This window comes from Peromyscus maniculatus, chromosome 12 (genome assembly GCF_049852395.1).
Source record: "Peromyscus maniculatus bairdii isolate BWxNUB_F1_BW_parent chromosome 12, HU_Pman_BW_mat_3.1, whole genome shotgun sequence".
NCBI lineage: Eukaryota > Metazoa > Chordata > Mammalia > Rodentia > Cricetidae > Peromyscus > Peromyscus maniculatus.
In genome coordinates this window covers 87288765-87315584 of record NC_134863.1, presented here as the reverse complement: position 1 = coordinate 87315584, position 26820 = coordinate 87288765, and the positions used below count along the sequence as shown (strand labels likewise).

At 46.6% G+C, this 26820-nt stretch overlaps 2 protein-coding genes across 2 annotated transcripts in view; both read left to right on the top strand.

Moving 5' to 3' along the window:
* Positions 1–5425, top strand: part of Fam3b (FAM3 metabolism regulating signaling molecule B) — a 33124-nt gene extending 27699 nt beyond the window's left edge. The window contains exons 5-8 of the mRNA XM_015999885.3: positions 570–620; positions 1164–1251; positions 1669–1801; positions 5305–5425. Of these exons, the coding sequence (XP_015855371.2) occupies positions 570–620; positions 1164–1251; positions 1669–1801; positions 5305–5394 (362 nt within the window). The 3' untranslated portion in view covers positions 5395–5425. The remainder of the gene's footprint in view (positions 1–569; positions 621–1163; positions 1252–1668; positions 1802–5304) is intronic.
* Positions 5426–12674: 7249 nt separating this feature from the next.
* Positions 12675–26655, top strand: LOC102917448 (protein Mx1). The gene is made up of 6 exons (XM_076549304.1): positions 12675–14156; positions 14379–14568; positions 19614–19741; positions 20873–21027; positions 23227–23305; positions 24752–26655. Coding segments are annotated over exons 2-6 (390 nt in total). The 5' UTR covers positions 12675–14156; positions 14379–14542; the 3' UTR covers positions 24754–26655.
* The last annotated feature ends 165 nt before the right edge of the window (positions 26656–26820 follow it).

Here is a 26820-nt window from a genome sequence, read left to right as displayed (position 1 = left end):
GAGAAGTAAACGAAACTTCTATTCACCCCCAAATAAGGAAGGAGCAGATGGGCCAGACAAGGAGTCCAACAGGTCTAGCCTGGTGATCATAAATTAATTTATTAGGGTTGTTCACTAGAACCTGGATGACTCACAGACAGCCTGGCCACAGCCACTTCCAAATCCTCTGCCTACCAAGGTTCTCTTTTATGTAAAAGCATCCAGGCCACAGAGTTAAGCAAACCTAGTTCAGAGTGCCACCTGGTGTTGAAGAGGCAGGGGTTCCACCTCTCTGTGTGCTCTGACCTTGCTCTTATCAGGGGTTCAGGTTTCAGCAAACACTGTCTGACCGTGTGGAAAGATGGCATGTAGCCCATGGGAAGGACAGCCAGTTTTGCTGCAGGTTGGCACACACATGACAACAAGATGGAGTCGCTCTGGCCAGGATTAGGAAGAATAATCCCACCACACAGCCCCTCTCCAGGCTGGAGACCACTCCGGTCCTATTTCTTCCAGTCACTTGGTGCTAGGGCTACCAGCGGACCCAGGTCCCATGAGCTTTCCCTTAAAGCCATTTCTTCTGCTTTCAGATGAGACTGGAAAGGTGATATCAACAAAGTACTTTGACATGTATGAAGGTGGTAAGAAAAAAATCTTTTCTGATTAAGATGAAGATGACTATGTAGACTCCATGGGGAAATAGAGGCAGAGAGTTTTTTGGCTGGTGTTTATTGTATGTAGGTTCTGTTGCAATTCTGCGCCATGCTCTAGGGCATCACCTTTGGGGACTGACCTCTTGTCTCTAATGGCAGAGGTGGTTGATGGGTGCTTGCAGAAGTTGGGGTTTGTGGCAGGTTTTGCTAACTACAGCTTCAGGGTTTAATTTATTCAGGGCTTTCCACTCTGTGTGGCTAGCCTTGTTTCCACCTTTGGACTTATGTATGTACCCTGAACACCTGCTACAAGTTGTCGGTGTCCACAGGGCTTCTCCAAGATAGCTTCTCATAGAACCTCTAACATCACTCCTGAGGAAGTAGCCAAGCATGATTGTGCCCCTGAGACCAGTCTAGGAAGCAGGGGATTCGGAGTGGGTAGACAGTAGAAGGGAAAGGAAGCCCACAGCCAGGGTAGGAACCTCATTCACTGAGAAGACCCTGAACTACTGTCTGGCTTTGACTCTACAGATAACTCTGGGCCAATGGCCAAGTTCATTCAGAGCGCCCCTTCAAAATCCCTGTTATTCATGGTGACCCACGATGATGGGAGCTCCAGGTGAGTGTGTGCAGTTACTCCCATGTGACAACAGCAGCTAGTCAGGAGGAGGGCAAAAGGCCCCTGGGTCCTGCAGAGCCCAAGGATTGAGATACTTCTACAAGGGAAGGGAAGAAATGGCTGTGATAAATGCCAGAAACCACTTTCACATCTGCACTAGGACACATTTCATACACACACACACACACACACACACACACACACACACACACACACACACACGCTGTGCACACACTTTCATTCACATGCTCACACTCAATGCCTATGCGCACATGTGCGCGCGCGTGCGCGCATGCGCGCGCACACACACACACACACACACACACACCACTTACACACTATCACACATTCTTACACCCATACACACCCTCAAACCCCTTCACAAGAGGCCTTCTCATGCTTTCTCTTTTGCCCCAGACTGAAGGCTGAAGCAAAGGATGCTATAGAAGCCCTTGGAAGCAAAGAAATCAAGAACATGAAGTTCCGGTCGAGCTGGGTGTTTGTAACAGCAAAGGGCTTTGAGCTCCCTCCAGAAATGGAGAGAGAGAAAGTGAGTAGCTTTCCCCATTTCTGCTCAGACAGGGCCGTGGTGTGTGAGACTGTCCCTCTCCTGTGAGCTCCATGTTCTATCCTAGACTCCTCTGGTCTCACTACAGAATGCAAATTGGTTCCAGTTACTGGTGGTGATTGCTCTGTTCGGTCAGGAGGCTAGCCTTCTTTTGTCCCTCCTCCGGGGACAGCAATCACACCATGGATGGTGGCAGAGGGGACTGCCTGAGGTGGTTATATATGAACCATTTCCAATACGGAGATGCCAAATATGCACTGGACAGAAAGACTTTAGCTGATTGGCTTCCTTCGAGGAGTCACCTGGGACTTGAGGTGTCCGTTTATCAAGGACAAAAACAAAGGAGGAAGAGAGTGAAGTTCCAACTGAGCACCTTGTCTCCTGTGACCACCCAGCTGATGGGTAGTGCTGCATAGCTCTGAGAGGTCCATGCCTCCAGGGACCATCACCTCAGCCCTTTTCAACAGATATGAATGAATCTGAAGAGGAGATGGACTCACCACGAAGGCCCACAGCTCTGATAGGCCATCTTTCCACTTAGCTAGGAGCAGACCTATCTCCACGGTCACACCAGGTCACATCTGATTCAGCTTGAGACTTTGCTCCCGCTGCCTGGAATCATGGTTTAAAGCAGACAGTGGCAGCCAGGAGCAGCTGGACCTCCCCTTGTTGTCATGGCCTCTCCTGGGAGGGGGGGGGGGTGACACCCAGGCCACTGCTCCTAGATTCAGAGATGCTGGACCTTCTGGATGTCCCCAGCTCTGAAACTGAGGATCCTAGAGCCCTTGGCCAGTCAAAGCATGTTTTCACTGTGACTCAGTTACCCTGCCCACAGAAAGCCAGCCCTGCAGAGAAGGCACTTCTTATCCTGCTGTGTCTGAATACCTGTGGGCAGTGGAGGCCTCACAGTCACCTTCAAAGGGAGAAGGCTCTGCCTGTCAGCTCCCTAGACCCACAGGGGTTGAGGGAAGGCAGGTGGGAGATGAGGGACTGGGCCTCAGGGCTAGGTTTGTTGGGATCACACGTGGTTTTGAACAGGCTGCAGTTTCCCTGTAAGTCTACCCTGCAGCTGTGTGGTAGGGAGGCACCCCACTTGCCTTGGATCCTGGGGTCCACTCAGAGTGAACTCAGGATTCCCTTCACCCAAATGCACAGACAGACATCTTCTCAGCTGTGTGGCCTTGGGCAAGCTGCTTCACCTCTCTGTGCATCAGATTCTCACCAGTGGAAAAGGGATAAAGACACATCAAAGCAGGCTCCAGAAAGAAGGCCTAGCTCTCCTAATTTCAAACCTACTCCAAAGCTACAGCCATCAGAACAGCATGGCACTCTGTGAGGACAGACATAGATTGGGTGAGTAGAGCAGGTTCCAGAGATTGCAAGGGTTCCCTCATACCTGACCAGATGATTTCATCTAGTGAGCCAAGACCATCTCCTCAGGGGTAAATAGTTTCTTCAATAAAGTGTGCAGGGAAAACCAAATAGCACATAAGGAGAAGATGGATTTGGATCCCTGCCACACACCGCATACAGCAATGCAGAACTGACCAAACACCTAAATGTGGCAGAGATAAAACTGTCGGCTCTTTCAGCAGGATGGCAAGATGGGCAGAGATCTGTCATTCTGGGCTAAGCAGATGCTTCGGGAAGAGTGCAGAGCTACAGCAAAGGAAACATAAAATGTTCAATTTCAGAATTACAAAGTTTTCTGTTCCGAAGGACACACGAAGAAAGAAAGAAGCAAGTCAGGGTCGCACATGCCCGTCATTTCAGTGCTTGGGAGGTGAAGGTAGGTCAGTCAGGAGTTCAAGGCCAGCCATGGCTACCTGTGAGTTCAAGGACAGCCTGGGCTACTTGAGATCCCGTCTCAAATAACAACAACAAAGTGAGAAGAAAATCCACAGAACAATTCTAGGAGAAAATGTTTGCAAATAATAGACTTGTGTACAAAGTATATAAAGAACTCTTACAACTCAGTGATTAAAAAGATAGCCCAATTGAAAAATGGCCAAAACCTCTGAACAGATGCTTCTTCAAAGAAGATGTGCTCACAGACTGATAATTCACTTGAGGAAAGATGCTCAGTAGCCTGAGTCATAAGATCATGGTGAGATGGAGCCATAGGCTCACTGTGGTGGTTGTAATCATAACTTGTAGCAAGACAGGTAACTGTGGAAGAGAGTGTAGAAAAATTAGAATTCTCACATGACTGGGAGAGATGTAAAATGATATAGACTCCTTGAGGAACATTCTGGCAGTTTCTTCAAAATCAAAGAGACAGTTTACCCTTAGCCTAGCAAGCTTCCTTGTAGGGATACTTCCAAGAGTGAAAGCATGCCTTCACTCAGGACCCAGGGCACACGTTTACACACAGTGCTCTTCCTCCCATCAAGAGGTCAGTGTCAACATGGGGTAGCTGTAGAAGGAAACACTCTTCAGCCATGTACAGAACTAAAACCCTGACATGAGCGGTTACATTGAAGATCCCTGAAAATGTTATGGTGAGTAACACAGAAAGCGTATTGTATGATGCATTGTTATACAAATTTTCTGGAATAAGCAGATCCAAAGGGACAGGAAGTAGGTTAGTGGTTACTTGGGGTGGGGAAGGATAGCATGACTGCTGCAGAGTATGTGACTCCTCATTCCGGTAATGACAATGACTTATTGATTGTAGTAACAGTTGCACACACTAGGAATGTGCTAAAAACAGTTGAGTTGCTGAAACTCAACTTCAGCAGGTGACTCTCATGGTATGTGAATTACATCTCAGCGACACTGGTGTGAGAAAAGAATTGAAAATATAGAGTCATAATGCCCACTCCAACACGAACACATACTTGCTGAGTAACAAGTACTAATGCACTTTGAAAACTGCATGTGTGGGGTCTGGACTCCATGGTTCCCACAGGCAACAATTATACCGATGTGCTGTCCCCACAGCAACACTCACCAAATGCACATGTAAGTGGATCAAAATTAAATAAAATCTGGAGCCCAGTTCAAATTTCAGTAGCTGCTTCTCACAGGCTCCTAGCCACTCTACTAAGCCAAAGAGTCTCATCCTTTGGGAAAGTTCTAGAGCTGCATTTAAATACTATTGAGAGACACACTGAGGCTGGCATGTGGTAGTTCGGACCTATAATCTCAGTACTTGGAAGGTTGAGGCAGGAGGATCACTGTGAGTTCTAGGCTAGCCTGAACTACAGAATAAGACACTCTTCAACCAAAGAAACTGAAGAAAGGAAAGGAAGGAAGGGAGGAGGAAGAGGTGGAAGGAGGAAAACCAGGAAGTAAGTAAAGAAGAAATGACAGAATAGATGGAAGAAGGAAAGGAGTGTTGAGAAGAATTTAATCTCAACCTGGGTTGGAGAAAATGCTACTATGACTTCTTATGTAAGAGTTCTGCTCACAACAGACACAGATACAGTAGTTTTTTGATGAGATTAGTGGATAAATGACATTCTTTTCTTTTCCTCACATAGATCAACCACTCAGATCAATCCAAGAACAGATACTCGGGCTGGCCAGCAGAGATCCAGATCGAAGGATGCATACCCAAAGGGCTGGGATAGCAGTGCCTGCACCTCAATAAATGGTTTTTTTTTTTTTTTTTTTTTTTTTTTGGTTTTTCGAGACAGGGTTTCTCTGTGTAGCTTTGCGCCTTTCCTGGAACTCACTTGGTAGCCCAGGCTGGCCTCGAACTCACAGAGATCCGCCTGCCTCTGGGTTTTTTTTGTACAAATACATGCAGCTGGAATGTCTCAGGAGTCTGATACCTTGAAGTCCATATTTGAGGGGAAATGATATGAATTCATTGTAAACCAACAAGACATTGTTAGTTACACTGATTCTTAGCCGATGATGTTATCGTATTGCTGTTTGTACAGTGGAGGTATTGTCAAGCCAGGAAAGCAAGCAGAGGGGAGTTATTATGGGGAAAAACTGAGTGGAGGGTGAAAAGGAGCAAAACTGTTTGCCGGCTGCTGAGCAGTGTTGTACTCATGTCTAAGTCAGGCCACTGTGTGGTTCCTATAGCTTTTCAGGGTTCCTTTATTCCACTGTCCCTCCCAACACCTTTGTCCCCAACATTTATCTTCTAGGGAATGAATGAGGCCTTAGCTGACATCCTTGGTCACCTCACATTTGGCTCTTAAACTTCCCCATAGGGATCAGTTTATTTGCTATCAGCTCTACTTCTGTGCAAGGCACCAGTTGGCAAGGAGGAAGGCTGGCACTGTGCCTTAGCCATGAGTCTGCTTTCAGGAGGGCAGCATCTGGCATAGACTCTGAGGGACTCCTTTCTAAGATACAGTCAGTAGGATGGCAAGAATGGACATACTAAGTCACTAGGATAGATGTCACTAACTAGAAAGTGCTCAGAGCTCCTTTCTGTGCCTAGCCACCAGAGAAGCCACTATGATTGGCACTAAGCATGCCAATGTGATTGCTTCTCTGGCCAATGGGATCTCAGTTCCAAATAAGGGAGTCAAGATAAAGGGTTTCAAATGTCAGCAGAATGACTTCAAAACCAGGCACCCAAACCTGGGAAATGATCTAGTGGATAAAAATGCTTGTTACACAAATGTGAGAACTTGAATTGGATCCTAAACTATCATGTAAAAAGCTGGCCATGGTGGCATATACCTGCAAACCTCACACAGGAGGCAAGGTCAGAAATATCCCAGGGGTTCATATACCAGCAAGTCTAGAAGAGAGCTTTGGGCTCAGCAAGAGACCTTGTATAAAAAAAGAAAAATAAGGTGTATGGGGCTGGGCAGATGGCTGAGTCAGAGAACGCTTCCTGTATAAGCACAAGAGCGTGAGTTCAGATCCCCAGGACCATGCAAAAGCTAGTTATGGTGGCATACACCACCAGTGCTGGTGGATGATCAGAGACTGAAGGTTTGTTGGCCATCCAGCCTAATTGAAACAGGCCAGTGTGAGATACTCTCTCAAAAAACAAGTAGAGAGTTATAAAGACACTGCTTCATCTTCTGACCTCCATACATGCACATATAGATGAGTATACCTATATACACACATGTACACGAAAGCGTAACTACACATACAAATGAATAAATTGGGTTAATAGTGTTGGGGCCTCGCCACAGTATGCAACACACACACACACACACACACACACACACACACACACACACGCAAGCACACATGCAAGCAATAAATATGATTGAGAACACCTGGCATCCTGAACCCAAGCATTCTTGATGTATCAGTCCATCCCAGTCTCTTGGCATACAGGTATATTGATTGATTTCTCCCTGGGATGCATGGGACACTAGCATCCAGCTGCCTGGATCCTTCCTATCCAATGCAGAAACTGGAGAGAGCAGAAATTCAGAAGCTTTTTGCCCTGCTCCTGCCTGTACATGAATTGCCCCCCACCCTATTTATTCCTCCCACCCCCAGACATACCAGGCCAGCTCCACAGAGGATATATCAGCTCCTCTATAAGGACATAGTAAGCCATGTGGTCATGGCAGGGAGATGAGTCTCCATTAGCACAGAGGATGATGAGTCTTTAGGAATTACAATGACTCAGTGACCACTGGGCACCAAGCAGTCTTCTGACCCAGGAAAAAGTACCAGGGCTTCAGAGCACAGACTCCTCAGGAAGTCCAGTATCTGCAGTGGCCCTTGCAGATCATAGATGGGATCCTGACCCAGGCTTGACTGTAGGCACAGTTGCTTTCCCACAAGTTCCTATGCTGAAGTTTTGATGTCCAGTCAAGTAGGACTGTCACAGACGTAATGAGTTAGACTTGGATCTGCTGGAGTGGGCCAGCCCTTCCTTCATGGCCGCTGACCTCATAAGCAGGGACAGTTTGAGCATAGACCTGTATGTTGAGTACCATGTGAAGACAGGCAGAAGTCCGGTGATGCATCTACAAGCAGGGCATGCCTATGTGTGCCAGTGACTGCTGGTAGATGGGAGAGCTCTGGGACTGATTCTAGCCTCAGGATCTCAGTAAGAGCACATCTCTGCTGCCCCCAGTCTTAGTTCTGATACATCTTACTGTTAGATCACCGATCTCATGGGCTCAGATAAGCCCCAAGCATAGTTGGACAGACCCCTTTGGGCTCGAGATTTCTTGCTACCTGTATTAGTGACTTGTCTCATTGTTGTGACAAAATAACCAAAAGCAACGTAAGAGTTTGGATTTCAGTTCTAGGAGTACAGTCTATCATGGCAAGGGAGTCCAGACAGTTGCAGGTTGAGGCAGCTGGCCATATGGCACCCACAGTCAGGAAGCAGAGAGATGACCACTAGTGAGTGCTCCTCTCACTTTCTCCTTATTCAGTCTGGAATACTAGCCCAGGGAATGGTATCACCCATATTCTAGATGTGCCCTCCCTCCTCAATTTACTTCATGTAGACACTCCCTCACAGGCATGTTGTGAGGCTTGTCATCTAGGCGATTACAGGTCTAACCAAGTTGACAATCATTGTTAACAATTACATACACCTTCAGGGATAGAAAGGAGAGAATGCATTTCCATCGTATCTCCTGATATGCCATGTTGACCCCCCTCCAATTGTAAGGGGACAGGCTCAGGGCATTCCTAGCCAGGCAGGGTCCAGGTCTTTAGCTTGTTGATACCCAACCCTTTATCCCACTCTATGGCAGCTCTTTCTACTTGGCCCTCTGTCGCCCCCTACCGACCTGCTCCATGGGAGGAAACTCAACAAGCATTGACTGCAGCTTCACTCATGTTAGATGGAGTTGGTGCCCTGCTCTCAGCTGCGTCTGTGTTGTGATGAATGTCACTGCTGCGTTGTGATAAATTCAATGCTCCAGCACTGAGAAGAGTCTTGTGACTTTTGGGGCTTGGAGCACCTGCTCTTAACAACACTGTTTCTGTTGCTCACCTGGTGAGCTTGGAACCCCTCCAGAGGATGAAGAACTGCACCATACCTTTGGGTGTAGACAACACAGAATCTCTTGTGCTTTTGTTTGTTTTTCCATTTCAGGCCTGGAATTACTGGCCTTGGCTTGGATCTATCTGCAGCACATTTTAGCAGCTTCTATTATTTGTATCCTAAGCATCTCCCAAAGGTTCATGTAGTGGAGACTTGATCTCAGAGTGACACTACTGGAAGTTTATAGAACTCTTAAGAGGTGGGCCTAGCAAGAGGTGTTCAGGATATTGGGAGTGTGCCCCTGAAGGGGACTCTGAGACCTCAGCCCTTTCTTCCTCCTTGTCACTTCTTGGCCTTTAAGTGAGTGGTTTTGCTCTGCCACAGTCTCCCACTGTGATGCAGGTAGGGCCTTAGGGTCAGTGGATGATGGACCAGCATCTCCAGAACTATGTGCCAACATGAGTCTTTGTTCTGTAAGCTGATCATCTTAGGGTTTTATCACAGTGACAGAATATGGGTCCTTGTATAACACAACTTTTTGCAAAGGCAAAATTTGCCTTACCTAGAGAATTCCAGTCCAAGAGTTATTCTCAGCTGTGGGCCCCAGCCATCAGCCTCTGATTGTCCTCAGCTCTGGGTCAATTCTGGGAAGCAAGACCAGGCAGAGACAGTCAGAAAGTCCACTCTGGTGTGGTTACCACAAAGTTGCTGAATGAATACTGTAACATTCCTGAAAAAGACACAGTGATGGGGACAGGAGAGAGCTCAGGGTCACCAAGGGTAGGAGCAGGAAGACACAGCCAGAGCCCAGGGGTTTGGGTCTGTGACATTGTGCTGAGTAACATCATGGTGGACCTTGTCCTAGGGCTTGGGGCAGTGATGGTGCACAGAGTGACATTATAATTGTCACTGGGACTGTGATGTAGAAATGTTGACTGTGGCTACCGGGTGATAGTGTGCCATTGTAGGTTCATCCACTGTGACATAGTATGACATAGGGTTCTCTGCTGAAGACATTGGCAATGGGAAGTTATGCACTTGGATGAAGAGGGTGCATATACAATTCTGTACCTTCTGCAAAAATTTTGCTATGAGTCTGAAACAGCTTAAAATAGTGTTTATAGTTGGGCATTGAAATGCACATCTGTTATTCTAGTACTTGGGAAATGGAGACAGGAGGATTACTGTAAGTTCAAGGCCAGCCTAGTGTATACAAGGAGACTTTGTCTCAAAACAGAACAAAGAAGTGCTTACAAAAGTATAAAATGCTGCTATGGATAACAATGGTAAATAACAGGGAAGCCAGGTAGGGCCCAGCAGGTGGGCAGCAACCCTGAGCACTTGGTCACTCAGCACACTGGGATGGAACCTGGTCACAGCCCTCCCTGGGAGTCATCCCAAGACAGGCTGATTGATGACTCAGCTTTGTTGCTGCAGCCAGAACCTTGGGGTTCCTTCTTCTTACTGTTTGTTGGTGATGGGGTTCACATATCAGACAGGGGCACAGTGGGGGGTGGAAAGAAAGCATTACCTGGTCCCATTCTCCTGTGCTCAGGAGAAACAGGTCCTACAGGAGGACACCTGAGATACAGCAGATGAATCAGACCAGTTTCTCCAGTAGCCTGGCATCTGCTTGGTTACCTCTTGTGGTGCAAAGCCTCTGAGCACTGTGGCAAGGCTCTGGCTGCCAGTCATGCTTCACTCAATGGCTAGTTTCCTAGTGAGTTGGGGACAGAGTGGCCCTTGTTCTGTGTCTTGCTACCCAGTCTGTCTTTGTTTACTGTCAAAGAGCCTGGGGATGGACAGGGAGCTTCACACTCTGAAGCGTGGTCCTTGTGTCTGTAATGTCCATAGTTCAGTGACATGGGCACAGGGACATCCTGGTCCAAACTCTTTGGTGAAAATACTCCCACTGTGGCCACTTCTTGGCCAGGAGGAGCCAGGTGGCACCTGAGACTCCCTGTGCTCTTGGGGCTGAGTCCATTTTATAACATATTGAGCAGTAGACAGACAATATAGCTTTAAGCTGGGCTTGCTCATCATGTTAGGGCTCTGGTTACAGGGGCCCACACAAAAGGAAGCTTTTAAATGTTCCCTGGTACTGAGGGCTCCCTCACCTAGAATTAGATTTTTCAATTAAATTCTGCTGTGATAGGACCCTCTGTGATGGAAACTCTTGGGGACCCTTGTCTTCTGGGTCATGTGTACCCAGGGACACAGTGCTCAACATATTTATTTATTGTCTTAGAATTTCATATATGGACATGTTATGTTCTGACTAAATCCATCTCATTCCCTCCCCACCGATTCCTCCCTTAATCCTCCTACTAATTTTCGATCCCAACTTCATTTTAAAAAAACCTACTGAGTCCCACTTAGTACTACCTGTATGTGCATGGTAAAGGGCATCTAGAGGAGCATGGATAGCCTTTTAGGGACTGCATACCTTGAAGAAAACTGACTTGGATCGTAGCAACCATCACTGAATCCTCCCTCCCGGTTCACCACGCCTTCTCGAGCTACAAAAACATGGTGAGCCACAGACACCAAGCTTGATTTTACCCGCAAGAGCGCCAGCAGGACAGGGTGCTGGCCACAGACCTTGCCCTCAGCCTCAGAGGCAGAGGTCAAGACCCTGTGGCAGGGCTCTGCTCCTTAGAGGACACAAAGGGAGCCTGGTGTCTGCCCTGCCAGTTCCCCCGGGGAGGGAGCTCAGCAAGTCCCTGGGCTCTGAGGAGCTGTGATTCCTTGAACTGGGGCAAGTTTTTGGCAGAGCAGGGGTCTTCTCTGAAGACTAGGGCAAGGTGCAGCTGGGCCTGACCGACTTCTCCAAGGAGGCCAGCACATGTCGCCATCACCACCACTGCAGGAGCAGTGTGCTCAGCCCTCAGGACCTGCTGTCATGAGGGAGGTTGGCAAGGTTCCTCAGATGGTTTTCCTCTGGCCCTCCCTGCATGAGATTCTCTGTATAGCAAAGGGACTTCAGCCCCTTCCTTTCCTTATACAATAGTGGTTTGGTTCCATCCAGGCAGGCCGTGGGAACCCTGGACTGCAGCTGGGGCAGGGTCTGATACTCACAGACATTTCATCACAGGAGACTTTGGGGGCTGGTTGTCAGGGACAGAGCTGACCTGAGGCAGTGGAGGTGGGGAACCAGTGACTCCTGTGGGGCAATGTTATCTCCTAGGTGGTGCCAGTGTGCACACCCATAAGAGTCCCAGAGAAGGCCACCATGTCTGCTCATCTTCAGCCAGGACAAGTTAGAGGCTCATAGGGAGGTCTGCAGGGAACAAACCAATGGAAAGAGGGAGGTGATGGGGTCTGAGGGTGGGGTAAGGACCAGAGGGGGCCTGCTGCCACTGACACAGCGTATGGGAATCCTGGTGCAGCTGGAGTGGCCCAGTGAAAAGGGAAGACTAGGCTATGTTCAGCTGAGAGGAGGTCAGGCTGTTGGAGCAGAAAGTGCAACACAGAGCTGGGCTGGTCCTGAAGGAAAGCAGGCAGCCACCTGCAATTTCCATACCTTAGGACCCAGCCAAGGACCCCTAAGGGTGAATTTTGTTTCTGAGCTCAGTTTGTGGGTGGGGGAGGCCATCTCACTAAGTTTCCGGTTTTTTTTCACTGGGGAGGGGAGGAGCCAGCACTGTTGAAAGAGGTCGGAGCCTGGCAGCTGTACACTCTGTCGCTGAGCAGTGAGTCAGAGCGGTGAGTACAGCACAGGATTTTGTGCAGGGCTAGGGGATGACTCCCCCAGCTCTTTGTAGACCCTGGTGAGTGCTGCAAGACTTTTCTTGGTGCTATTACAATAATGGGGACAGTGACAGCTTTTATGTCTGGTGTGACGGTAGTCGGGGCTGCAAGCTCAGACAATCTCGCTGTTTCAATTCTCCCTGGGAAGGGGAGGAGCCAGCACTGTTGACGCTGAAGCCCAGAAAGCCAAGCACCCCATCGCTAAGCAGGAGACTGGTGAGCGGAACTAGGAGTGGGGATACCGCCTAGCTCAGGGCTGGGGATGCCTCTGGGTTCTTTGTAGTTCCGGAAGAGCGCTGTAGATCATTACTCAGTGCTATTAAAATAGGAGCATCAGTGACAGCACAGGCAGGGCTCCTGGGCTAGACACCGTGGGTCCCACCCAGCTGCTGACTTCAGGGGACAGTCTGAAACAGACCCATAAATCCCAGTCTCTGCTAGATGGTGGCAGCAGGAGAGAGTGGGGTCCCGGGAATCTCCAGGGTCTGGGGCTAAGGCCTAGATAAGAGGTTTCAGATCCCCTGCTGCATGGGCCAGAACACCATGGGAAAGCAGATGGAGGTCTCTTGTTAAGGGTGGGAGGAAGCCACATGATTCCAGGGCAGATATTGAAATACAGACAGAAGACTCCTTTGGGGACCCTGCTGGAAGGGCTGACAGAGGATCTGTGTAGAGAAATGTACATAACCAGGGTCTTCCCAGTCCCCAGACAGGAGATGTCCTGGTTGGTCTGAAGCCCTACCTCTGCTCAGAGTGCAGGGTGTCCCACAGACCTTCCATTTTAAAGACTCCATTGCAGAGGGACATGGAGGGCAGGGACCTGGGAGAAGAAAGGGCTCGAGTCTCTCTGTGGACATTTGAACAACCTGGGAAGACTCCCATTCTTATTATCTTAGAGTTTTCCTAGACAGGCAGAATAGCGGGTGGTTAGGGGTTCTAACAGTGAAAGGGGCTAAATCCTATTCCCATGCTGCTTCTCTTTCCAACTGGGCTGAGGATGCTTTCCCAACAGGACAGAAACCCAGAGGAGCCCTGCCATTGGATCTTTGTCCATAATAAATGGTATATGGCACATGAAGGCCATTGGCAAATACCCACTGCCTACTATAGAGTGGAAGTGTAGCCAACCACCCCAAGGACAGTACAAATGGGCACAGGTATGCCTGGATAGGAATGCTTAGAGAACAGCATACCTGGTCACTTGTGTATGTCTGACCATGACCTTTAAATAGGCAGGAACCTGCATGAAATGTGGTGGGGCTGCCCTGAGGGTCTCTGTGCAATGGGCTCTGCAGTAGAGAAGAGTTAAGAGAAGGTGTGGAGGTGTAGGTGCCCTGTGCGTCCACCACAAATGGGGTGGTGCTGAAGCTGGGGGTTTCCTCCCTTTGACTGGAACAAGATCTAGATGAGCAGATGTCTTCCTCTTGGATTGAAAGTATAACTAGATATACTTGTGGTTTGCGGACACAACCCAGGGGTTACATACCAGAGAAAGAAAAAGAGGAAATATTTCTCCAAATCCTGTTGTAGAGTGGTCATGTGGAATCCTTTGTCATGGGACACAAGCCCTGGGGACCAGTGATTGCACCTGATTGTGCAATAAGACCAACTGAGACAACCATGGAAGAAATTGAGGGTGAAGGGGTCTTCATTCTAGAGTCTGAGATCTTCTGGAAATCTGAGGTCTTTCCAAAGGCAGGGGAGGTAAGAGTTATGTCTGGACAAAATTCTTTGATTGACAGACTCCATGAGTACCTTTAGAATCACTCCTCTTTTGTGATTCCCCCTCCTAACTCACACAAAGAATGCATCTCAACCCCTCTCCAGAAGAGGAAATGATGAGGTGCTGCTGGAAGCACAGGCCACTGGGGTGGACAGAGAAGGAAGGGCAGTTCTACATATTGGTGTCTCTTTTGTGTTTCTTAGTCAAGGGCCCAGCCAGTGGCAGTGCTTTGAGACTATTCTGAATCAAACCCTTTACTTCCACCACAAATCCACCTGGAAAAATATGAGAATGAGTTCTTCATGGAAAGTCAATAAGAAAGAGCTGACTTCTGCATCCAGTCACCTGAACCCACCTGAACATCCTGATGCTTCTAAGGACAGCCAGGCAATGGTGAGCTGCTACCAAAAGCCATTCTCCATAGGACACGAGCTGTGTCCACCTGAGAACAGGGTGGATCTGCAGTTAGGAGTGGGTGTGGGGTGCTAGAAAGGAGTGAAGGCTGCTGCTTCTCTGATAAAGTGGCTTTCTTATCTTTTGGGGGCAAGATGGAGATCTTGGTCAGCTGCTTACATTGCTTGGACCAAGCTGAGAACAATGGCCTATCTATCTCCTTCACTGAATATTGTTAGTTGCAATCTTGGTCTGGGAAACCAGGGGGTTATTGGGGACTGGCAGAGCCCTGAGTCCTGAATGTGATATATTGTTCCTTCTCTATATGGTTCAGTCTGCAGCTATACCCCTGTGAGGTCTTATTGTGACATTACCTCCCTGGAGAAGCCATGTGGTATATTTTCATTATTGTTAAGTTTTGAGAATTCTTGATATATTCAGGTACACATCTTTGCTCAGATACATGCTTTGTAAATATTTATTCCTTGACTATGGCTTGTATTTGCATTTTTTCAACCAGATGTTTAGTATTTTAAGTATAATATAGTGAAGTGATCCGACACAGCTTGGCAAAAGTCCTTGCTTCCCCCGCAATGCCTTTGCACCTTGTCTACACCAGTTCCATGTGGTGACTTTCAGGGTGGTGTACTCTGCTCTACTAATTCCTGTTCTGTCATGGAAAGGACACCATGCCCTGTTGCTGCTGTTTTTTCAACATCTTGGGACCAGGGGCTGCCATCCTCACTCTTTGTGGTCCTTTCAGAGCAATTGCCTGTTGGAGCAATATTTAAGCCATTTATATTTAATGTGGTGTTATTGGTTGAGAACACAGTGCTGTCTGCTTTCTGTGTTAAGTCTTTGTTTTCCCCTTTCCTAATATTCTTCACCTTTTTTGATTAAACACTGTATTTTGTGAATGCAGTCCATGCTCTCTGTTGACTGTTCTTTTGGTGTTTTTAATGTCCTTTTAAAAATTTGATAGGCATATAGATAGCACCTCTGGGTGACACAATACCACTTAATGTGTAGGAGGTATAATTAATAGGAATATGATTCCATGTGTCATTGTCACCCTCTATCCTATCTGTCATGGCCTTTATTTTCTATTAACCAGAAACCCCACAATGCGTTGCTGTTGTTTGTGCTCAGGCATAATTTAAGGATGATCAATTCATAAGAAACAATTGCAGTCAGCACTTGTGGCCTCTGATCCACTGTACGGATTCAAGATTCTTTGCATATAGAATGCTTTTCACAGTTCCTGCAGTGCTGGTGTGCTGGGGATGAGTTTGTATTTTGCTATCTGAAAAACCTGTGTGTATTTAGTAATCATATGTATGATTTCATGAAAGCAACTCAGGAGAGAAATTAAGAGTGGGCAGGCAATAGGTTGCTTTGCTTGAATCCCAAACTGGCCATTACATGTTGGCAATGTTGCTTAACTCTCCAACTCTCAGTTCTCTTGTCTTATATTATAGGGCTTAGTAACAACAGCAGTACCTGTTCTAACTGCCCTATCAAGTGGGTGAGGAGAGAGAACATGTGCAAAGTGATCAGTGCCCTCCTCAATATTTACCACTAACATAAACCCTCATCCTGTCTCATTAAAAAAAATCCAAACTAGCTAATAACCCTTAACATAAAATATAAACCTCCACGATGTTGATGGAGTTTTCTCTGTCTTGCCTGCTAACTCCCAAATAACCACTCAGAGACTTATTATTAATTATATACACTCAGTTGATAGCTTAGGCTTGTTACTAACTAGTTCTTACAACTTAAATTAACCCATATTTCTTATCTATGCTCTACCATGTGGCTATACCCTGTTTCAGCATGGCATAGTCATCTCCTGCTTCCTCTGCATCTGGTTGGTGACTCTACCCTCCTTCTTCCCTGCACTCTCTTTTTGTCTGAAAGTCCCACCTAACCTCTACCTGTCTAGCTATTGGACATTTAGCCCTTTAGTAAGCCAGTGAGAGCAACAAATATTCACTGTGTACAAAAAGATTGTTCCACAGCACCACGGCTTCTTATAGGATGCTTATAGAGCAACTGCCAAGTTTTGGCTTGGAGACACACTAGTCCCAAGCATATTCCAAATCATTTGTATATAGATCCTTCTTCCATTTCAAAAGATACTTTTACTAGATATATAATGGTGGTGTTTTGTCAGTAATCCTAGAACACTGTGGAATGGATATATAGCTCAGTGGTACAGCATGGAACACCTGGGTTCAATTCCCAGCACTAAAAAAAAATAAAAATCACCCCATTGTCTCTATACTTGCATTCTTTCTGATAAAACAAACAAACAAACAAGCAAACAAAAACAGCTGTTAAGCTGGTTTTTGTTCCTCTCAACCTGAAAAATTTATATATATATATATATATATATATATATATATATATATATATGTGTGTGTGTGTGTGTGTGTGTGTGTGTAATTTTGTTTTGTGTGCATTTTGTATGAATGTGTATATGGGTACCATATACATGCCTGATACCTATGAAGTTACAAGAGAGAGGTCTTATCCCCTGTAAGGTACAGATGGTTGTGAGCCACCATGTGGGTGGTGGGAACCAAGGCCACATTCTCTACCAAAACAAAGTGCTCTAAATGCTGAGCCATCTCTCTAACTCCTCTAGCTAATTAAAAAATTTTACTTTTGTTTTATGTGCATATGTGTGTACCTGCATGTATGTCTGTGTACCACATGTGTGTGGTGACTAAAGATGCCAGAATAAGGCATCGGATCCCCTAAAACTTGAGTTACAGGCAGTTGTGAGCCACCTGATGTGGGTGCCTGGAGATGAACTCGGGTCTTCTGCAAACACAGAAAGTGCTCTTAACCTCTGAGTCATTTTTTTTCCAGTTCCTTTCTGGTTAGTTTAAAAAATACCTTTTGTTATGACTAGTTTGGAACAGATTGATTCTAATGGGCCCGGGAGCTTATTTTGTGTGTCCTGTGTCTGACTTTTGTTGATTTTCTTAGATCTTTATGGTTGTCATGAAGATTGAGGAATCCACATTTATTGTTTCTTCAGATATTTTCTGTCCATTTATCACCATCTTGAGGATTCTGACACTGTGCATAACTGTGCTTGAATCATCAGTCTTTGCAGGAGCACTTCCATGACCTCACTCTTGCTTTGCCCTCATCTAGGAGTCCCTGAACAACCTCTGCAGGCAGTATGAGGAGAAGGTGCGGCCCTGCATCGACCTCATCGACTCCCTACAGGCCCTGGGCGTGGAGCAGGACCTGGCCCTGCCTGCCATGGCAGTCATTGGGGACCAGAGCTCAGGGAAGAGCTCTGTGCTAGAAGCACTGTCAGGAGTGGCCCTCCCCAGAGGCAATGATGAGAGCTCATGCTTATTGCCTTGCTAGGTTGTGGACCTGGGGCTCAAAGATAGAGATAGATCCCTCCCAGTTTGGGCCCACAGCAGAATGAAGGTCAAGGTGGTCTTTCTCCTTGACTATGGGCAGCCTTTCCCCTGAGCAGCCTGCAGGTTCTTCCTCCTCTCATAAGGGCACCAGTCTCAGTGGTTGGGGCTCCACCCATGCAGCTTCTCAAGCCTTCCTTCAGCCTAGGTTACCTCTTTTCAGGCTCTGTATCCAACAGTGACTGTAGGTGCTGGGGCTGAACCTATGTGCTGGGGTTGGGGGCAGCTTTAGTCCATTGCACTGTTCCATTGTGCATTTGTGGAACCTCAGTTTGTAGAAGATCAACTAAGTACCCGGAACTATATGTGCATGATTTCTTTCTGAGCCCCTCCTGTGAATGGCCCATCCCCTAAGCACATAAAGGTTGGTGCTCAGGTTAGGGATGCTGTTTGAGTTTCAAGGCCCAGGAGGTCAGTGATGGCTCAGTGAGGCTAGAGCTGAGCTGCTCTAGCACTATTGGTGAGATGTGACAGGCAGATAGGAATTGGCAGAAGTTTGTAATAGGGGACTGTAAAGCATCCTGAGGGATGTAGTGAGTGGGTGTGTAGAAGCCATGGAGGGGTGCTTCTTATTGACTTGTTCCTCATGGCTTGCTCAACCTGCTTTCTTATAGCATCTAGAATCACCTCTGACAGTGAGCTGGGCCCTCCCATATCAATCATTAGTCAAGAACAGGCCTTACAGCTTACCAACAGCCCAGTCTGACAGAGGCATTTTCTCAATTAAGGTTCCCGCTTCCCAGATTACTCTAGCTTGTTTCAAGTTGACAAATAACAAACAAACAAACAAACAAACAAAAAAAAAACCCACAACCTAATAAACACAAGGGGGCGTATTGTTGGTTGTTTTTATTCTTTACTCTTTTGGGGGGCCCACCATCCAGCTCCCAAATAAATACACATGGAGACTTATTACTGATAAATACCCAGCCTTAGCTTGGCTTAATTTCTAGCCAGCGTTTCTTAACTAATTATCCTGTCTACCTTTTGCCTCTGGGCTTTTTCCTTTTTTTACTTCTGTAACCTTACTTTCACTCTTACTCTGTGTCTGGCTGTGTGGCGAAGTGGCTGGCCCATTCTTTTCTTGCTCCTTAATCTCTCTTGCTTTCACATCCCTCTTTTTCACCTTCTACTTATTCTCTATGCCTGCCAGCCCCTCCTATCCTCTCTCCTGCCTTGATATTGAACGTTTAGCTCTTTATTAGACCGATCAGGTGTTTTAGACAGGCAAAGTGACACAGCTTCACAGAGTTAAACAAATGCAACATAAAAGAATGCAACACAGCTTTGCATCATTCAAACAAATGTTCCACAGCATAAACAAATGTAACACATCTTAAAATAATATTTCATAACAGGGTACCACATTGTGAGGAAGAAGGAGCCTCAGGCCGATGGTAGCTTTCAAACAGAAATGCACAAAAGTCATCCAGGCCCCAGTACATAGGCCTGGGGTCAGCCTGGACTTAAGGCATCAGGGCAATGAGCATGAGACCAGAGAGGTTTAGGTTTTCAGATGAGTGTTGTGAGATAGTGACAGCCATTTGTCTAAGGCCTTTTATGTCAAAGCACAAGACTGATATGGCTGTTGTATCTTAGGTATCGTCCTCTGGTGCTGAAACTGAAGCAACTGGAGCATGGAGAGGAGTGGAGAGGCAAGGTCACCTACAAGAAAACTGAGGTTGAGATCTCAGACCCCTCACAGGTGGAAGGGGAAGTCAATAAAGGTAAGTACATGCCCACATTTGCTCCCCATTCTGGTCAGGGCGTAGAGAAGGACTCCCCATGACTGTTCACACTCTCTGCTTTCTGGGCCTTTCTGTTGCTCAGATTCTAATGGCTCCCTCAGGTGACGGGGTGAAAAGGCGCAGTGTCAATGGCACAGACACTGGGAGTCCATTGAGGGTAAATAACTAACTCATTTATTCAATAACACAGAAGGTCTTATATACCCTTCTCTCAGCACCCAGTCTGTGTGGTCGTCCCTCATTGGCTGGACACATCAATCAAGAACTCTGACAGCTCCTGTTGCTAGGCCCTCAGGCAGACTTCAGGTTGGCTCATAAGGAGTATGTTATGTGCATGCCTTGGCAGCTGGTCTGAGCTAATTTCCTCAACCCTATGGGCCTGTTCTACTATACCTTTCCACATTTGGAGCCTTCCCACACTTAGGCCTATGGGATCTAGAACATTGCCATTTAATTTCATGACCTCATTTAGGGTAAGTGGCCCTTGGAACAAATAAACCCTGTTACACATGCCACTTGTGTTTCCAGCTTACATTCTTAATCAGAAGAAAACGTCTCGAACAACTGACTGCTGAGCAGAGCAGGGCGACTTTAGATAACGACTCGATGCAACGCTTCTATCCTAGCTTCTGTTGCTAAGGGCAAGGGGGCGAATGCCACGTGTGGACAGACACCTGGGTCCAGGGTGCCTCCTAACCAGGGTGAGCTCATTTCCCTCCTGGATGTCCATTCATGCTTGAGGGATTCCCTGGACTTTCACCATCCTTATGGTGCACATGTAGCTCTTCCCTGAGAGTGCCAGAAGGGTCTGACGAAGAACGTCCCTCTCTGCCCAGAGCAAGTTCCTCACCTTCTGGCGGATAGGAAGCAGAAAGGACTACAGGAAGGGGCAGACATAATATATAAAACACACACGGCCTGCTCATAGTTTTCTACTACTTCTAGTCAGAGCCAATCTCCCAAGCTTCTGGAACCTTTCAACATAATTTCACAGACACCCAATCTTTCAAAACAGAAACATTTCATACCCAAATCACAAAATATTTCCCCAGAAGTCTCTGTATTACAATGTGCCCCCTAAACTTCACTGTTTCTTTTTCCTCTTCCCAGCCCAGAACTTCATTGCTGGGAATGGGCTGATGATTAGCAGTAAGCTCATTAGCCTGGAGGTCAGCTCCCCGAATGTCCCAGACCTGACTTTAATTGATCTGCCTGGCATCACCAGGGTGGCTGTAGGCAATCAGCCCGCAGACATCGGATGCCAGGTGAGACTCTAGACTCCACTCTGACCTACACTGGGATGCAAGGGACACTGGAGTGTGTCCAAGGATATGTCTAAGAGGGACCTTGAGGAGGTGGGAGTGAGACTGGATGGCCAGGATTCACTACAGAGGGATGCAGTCCATGGAAGCCAGGGCCGTAAGCAAGTGAATGGTCATAGCACCTCACTCTGAATTCTGTTTCCATAACTAGGAGTCACCATCTCATTTCTCTCACTCATCAAGACATACATCCAAAAACAGGAGACCATCAACCTGGTGGTGGTCCCCAGTAATGTGGACATTGCCACCACGGAGGCACTGAGCATGGCTCAGGAGGTGGACCCTGAAGGAGACAGGACCATAGGTAGGAGAGTGGGAGGTAACAGTGATGTTGGTTTGCTAGTGAGGACACAAGCCCTGGATCCAGATGGACCAATATTAGTTCACACCCAGGGTCCCACTGAGGAGGGAAGAAGTGATCCCTTCATCTCATCTCCCCAGTAGGAAAGGCATGAGGAGTCGCAAGCATGGGGAGCAAATCATATTTGCTGAGACTCACTGTCATAGGAGCCATGGTAAAGTCCACAGAGTGTAAGGATGAACAGTTGTCAAGAGCAGACCTCACCCGAGGAGTGTGTGTGTGTGTGGGGGGGGGTAGTTTGTGCATGCACATGCACAGGCACCACAGTGCACCTGTGGAGAACAGAGGACAACTTGTGGGAATTGGTGGATCCAGGGATTGAACTCAAATGATAAGAGCTGGAGGGAGTTACCTCTACCCAGTGTATGAAGATCTGGATCGATATGCTTTGTGTATATTCATGTATGTTATCCATTAGTGTATATACTTATGTATTATTGGAATTTTCTTAGGAGCCTTCCATGAGAAAATCCTTCCCAGAATCCTAGGGAAGATGCTATGTCTGGCGTGGGGTTATCTGAGGGAAAATAATCTATGTACATTAGTTTCTTATGTTCGTTTACCTTATTTCTCTATAACAAAATTCTATCTATACAGCCTCAGTTCCATCATGACACTCAGCTCCTCTCTGCCCCTTCTTTTCCTATCCTCTCACAGTTTTAGTAAGCTCCTATGCTTTCAATCTCATCTTCGTCTTCAGTTTCTCCATCCATGCTCATTTCTTCTCTTCCTACTCTCTTGACCTGACCCAATCCTCATTCTCTATAAAAGATCTATTTTGTTCCTTTCTCTCAGGCCATGTGACTCTGCCCTACCATCTACAGAAACTCTGCCTTGTTCTCCTCTCCTCTGGCCAGGCTACTCTGCTTGGACCTGGAATTCTGCCCCAGCCTTCACTCACACCTGGATATGCAAAAATCCTTTGTGCTGAGTCAAATGTTCTGGAATGCCATTTGGCCAGTCTGGGGAAGGAAAGTCTGAGCTTCATTTGCACAAGAAACAAAGCTATGCATCTATAGTCCACCTGTCTCCTAGGCTCTGTAGGGGTGTTAACTAGTAGATCAGCAGAAGGTCTGAGAAGCTTACACTGTTTGCCATATGGTCTGGTAGTATAAGAATGCACAAGAAATTCATGTCAAGAAACAGCTGAATATTTAAAGTTGAATAACACCAAATATTCCTTGATAAATGACTTCCCTCTAGAAAAGATTCCTTGATCTTTCTAGGTATAGCTTTTTTTTATATAGCTGAATCTCTATAATATATTCTTGCAGCTTGCAGCAATATGTATAGACTGTATGGATGGGTGCATGTATACCAAAATGTGTATTATATATGGAACCGTGTGTGTGTGTGTGTGTGTGTGTGTGTGTGTGTGTATGTGTGTGTGTGTGTACTCACATATCACACACAGAAGGATATGTGTGTATATTTGTGTGTGTCACACAGAAGGTGTGTGCATGTGTATTCATGTGTATCACACATGGAATGGGATATTGTGCCATGATAACATTATCTGTAGTTGTGTACATATGTTTTGTGGAGAACAGATTTTACTCTGATTATTAATGAGCTGAGGAGGATCACTGCAGCCCACTGTAGAACTATCCTAGCTGGTTCCCCTGTATCATTATACAAAACCTTCTCTGAGTACTCCATGAATACCAATCTCAAGATACCCATTCATTGAAAGTACCCAGACTGGCCCTGGCCTCCCCACAGCAGGCTGCAGACTTGTGTTCTGGCTCAGTCTAATGGAATCCTCTCTCTTGTTCCCTCAGCATTCTTCTGGAGGATGGGAAGGCCACAGTGCCTCTTCTGGCAGAGAGACTGACCACAGAGCTCATCTCACACATCTGTGTAAGCCTGGGTGGTTGTGTCTTCATAAACCTGAGCTGGGACTGGGATGGTCCCTGGGCCCACAAGCTGGTCAAGATCTCTTTGCACAGACATGTGGTATTTGGGAGTTGGTAACTCCAGCAACAGAAGGCTTTGTGCTGGTTCCTGTTGCTGTCACCCTTAGGTTCTGGGTGGCATAGCTGTGAACCCCTCATTCTGGAGCTGATCTGGAGAGCTTGAGTTCAAATGGGCTCTTCAGATAGAAGCCATATTCACTTTTCTTTGACCTAGTGGAGTCTGCATCTCAAACCACTTTAGTTCTCCACCTGGAGTGTTGAGAATACTCAGCACATGTGGATTTAGTGTCTAGATCTGCATGAGGACTGGCTGTGGAAAGAAACTCAGCAGTGATCTTCCCCTGGGCTCCTCCTGTGTTCAAGGTCTTCTTGCAGCTCCCAGGATGCAGGTGGACATCAGGGCCCTCCAGATGCCTGTCTGTTTCCCCTGCTGCCTCCTACAGTGTGCTTTGACCCTTCTTCTCTGGTCAAATCCAAATTGACTCATAAACCCTCATACACAAGGTTGTTTTGAGATCATATATTCCCCTGGTTTCCTCTTGCTATATTCTGCTGTGGTCTCTGGCTCTGCATTCCACTTTGTCTCAACTGAGGGAAGTGACCTTTGACACAGTTTTCTTATTGTAGTTTTAAAGGAACATATTAACATTTATCTCATTTCATTTTGTTCTAGGTACCCATCTTTTCAGAAAGACCAGAGTTGGTTTAATTAAAAAACAAACAAACAAAAAAACAAACAAAAAAACAAAACAAAAAACCCTGAAAGACGGTTTCTTTCAACTCTAACTCTAGGTTCTGCTGAGCCAGATCTTGAGCACCAAGATCTTGAGTGACCCTCTCTGGATCTCCTTGATGCAGACAGAGGCAGGCCTGTTCTTGCTGAACTCTGTGCCTTGAGATGCCTGAGGACAGCAAGTTGTAGAGATCTGTTGAAAATAACACAAGAGTTGAATGAAGGGTCTCATATTAGTCCAGCTGCTCTTGTCTCAGAAGCTAATATTAGGCACTCTGTGGAGTGTCTCTGCAGAGAGTTTATGTTTTGATGTGTAAGGAACTGTCTCTAGGTGGTTTCTTTAGGCAGGAACCATGTGCAGTGGGCAATTTTACAGAGTTATATGCCCAGGGCAGGTGTATAGGTAGACCTGGGTGGAGAGAGTTCCTCTAAAGCACTACTGTGCACCTAGGAAGCCTTCAGAGGCTGTCAGAATGTCACAGGCATGGGCAGGAAATCCTGTCTGCCAAGGCTCACTTGCCAAAGAGCCATGAGAAGGTCCACACAGAGTGAGGGGATGAACAGCTTCTGTCACAGCCATGTTTCTGAGTAGCTTTGGTCCTCCTTTGCATTCCCAATCTGTATGTCTATGACCCACTCCATTTTTTTCTATTTCAGAAATCGCTCCCACTATTGGAAAATCAGATAAATAAGAGTCACCAGAGTACAATTGAGGAGCTTCAGAAGTATGGCATAGATATACCAGAAGACAGTAACAAGAGAATGTTCTTTCTGATTGATGTAGGTATCACTTGTGACTTCCCATGGAGGATTCCTACATCACTATCTTACAGGGATCTCTTCTGTCTTCAGTCTCCTAAGATGGATAGAAACACATTCTGTGTACCACTAGTATTACAAGAAGGACCAGCACTAGTGGATGAAAGCAGGGTGGAGCTGGTGAGGACTGGGGAGCGTGGAGGAAGGGGCAGGATTTCCTGATGCCAAAGACATTTATCCCCAGTATTTCATGTGGCTCAACAATCATGTGGGTGTGTATGTCCTCTACTTACCTGATCCTTGTATGTGAATTATCTCCTTCACAGAAAATTAATGCCTTCAATAAGGATATCACTGCTTTGGTAAAAGCACAGGAAACTGTATCAGGGGGAGGCAGTTGGCTGTTTACCAACCTGAGAAAGGAGTTTCTTAATTGGGATAATTATATTGAGGAACATTTCAAAAAAAAAGTGAGTGTCCATTTGGATTGGTGTACTTGGCACTTCAGTAACTTGAATTTGATTGCTACAGGCAAAAAAAAGGTCTTGCCCATAGTTCAAGGTCAAGGCACCAGAAGATAAGGTGTCTGGTGAGGGCTCCATGTCTGCTCCCAAGATGGTATTATCTAGCCTGGTCCTCATGTGTGAAAGATGAGAGCCAGCTTCCTTTGGCCTCTGTTCTGAGGACACACATCCCATCTCTGAGGGTGAGGTCAGCATGTCCTGGTCACTTTTTAAAGGCCCACCTTTCAGTGCCAGCACAGTAGGGATGAAGTTCAGCTTATGAACTAGGGGGACATGGTCCTCCCACAGCAGTGACTCCAGGGACCATCATGGACCTGGGATTTGGGAGAGACTTTGGAGTGTTATGTAGGGGATAAGAATGGCAGGAGTGTGGACACAGGAGCCATATTTGCTCTGCTTTGAGTCACAGAACCTAAGCTATCTATTCTTGATTCTTAAGGACATCTAGAAAAAAATGCAGGTTGATCACCATAGTTAATTCATGGCTTTTAGAAGAATCTATGCTCCTTGAATAGAGAGCAGATAAACATGGCATGTGGTCTGGGTAGACATGGCATGTGTCATGGGTAGACAAAAAGCACAGCCACAACTATAGGGCTGGAGAGAAGGAAGAGCAGAAGGGGCTGATTTCCAGGAGAGTGACAGTTCCTCACGGTGACAGAAATGTGTCAGACACAGGCACTTTGGGTCACAGCATAGGCCTGTGATATGCTAGAAGTCACTGGCATGCCCACTGTAAATGAGTTCTATTGCATGTGAAATGCCAGCATAAGCATTTCCTATGGGACCACTTTCCCTCCTGAGACAGGATAGCACACAGTCAGGTCTACAAGGGAAGCCTTGGGAAGGCTCTGTTCCTGATGGGATGTCTCTCACAGAAGTTGTTCTGGAAGTAAGGAGAAGGAACTAAGCATCTTGCTTCATGTACACTTGGGCCCTCCAGGTGCCTATCTGTTTCCCCCGCTGCCTCCTACAGTGTGCTTTGACCCTTCTTCTCTGGTCAAATCCAAATTGACTCATAAACCCTCATACACAAGGTTGTTTTGAGATCATATATTCCCCTGGTTTCCTCTTGCTATATTCTGCTGTGGTCTCTGGCTCTGCATTCCACTTTGTCTCAACTGAGGGAAGTGACCTTTGACACAGTTTTCTTACTGTAGTTTTAAAGGAACATATTAACATTTATCTCATTTCATTTTTTCTAGGTACTCATCTTTTCAGAAAGACCAGAGTTGGTTTAATTATTAAAAAAAAAAAAAAAAACAGAACAAAACAAAACGAGAAACCCTGAAAGACGGTTTCTTTCAACTCTAACTCTAGGTTCTGCTGAGATAGACAGACAGATCCAAGTATTTGAAAACCAGTATTGGGGCTGGAGAGATGGCTCAGAGGTTAAGAGCACCAACTGCTCTTCCAGAGGTCCTGAGTTCAATTCCCAGCAAC

What these genes read in the sequence shown, in the direction of transcription:
- LOC102917448 (XM_076549304.1), top strand. Translation starts at nt 14,543, where the DNA reads ATGCTTCTAAGGACAGCCAGGCAATG. An exon ending in GGAAGGGGAAGTCAATAAAG is followed by an intron (nt 19,742 to 20,872) that starts GTAAGTACATGC and finishes TCCTCTTCCCAG; the next exon opens with CCCAGAACTTCATTGCTGGG. An exon ending in CCGCAGACATCGGATGCCAG is followed by an intron (nt 21,028 to 23,226) that starts GTGAGACTCTAG and finishes TTGTTCCCTCAG; the next exon opens with CATTCTTCTGGAGGATGGGA.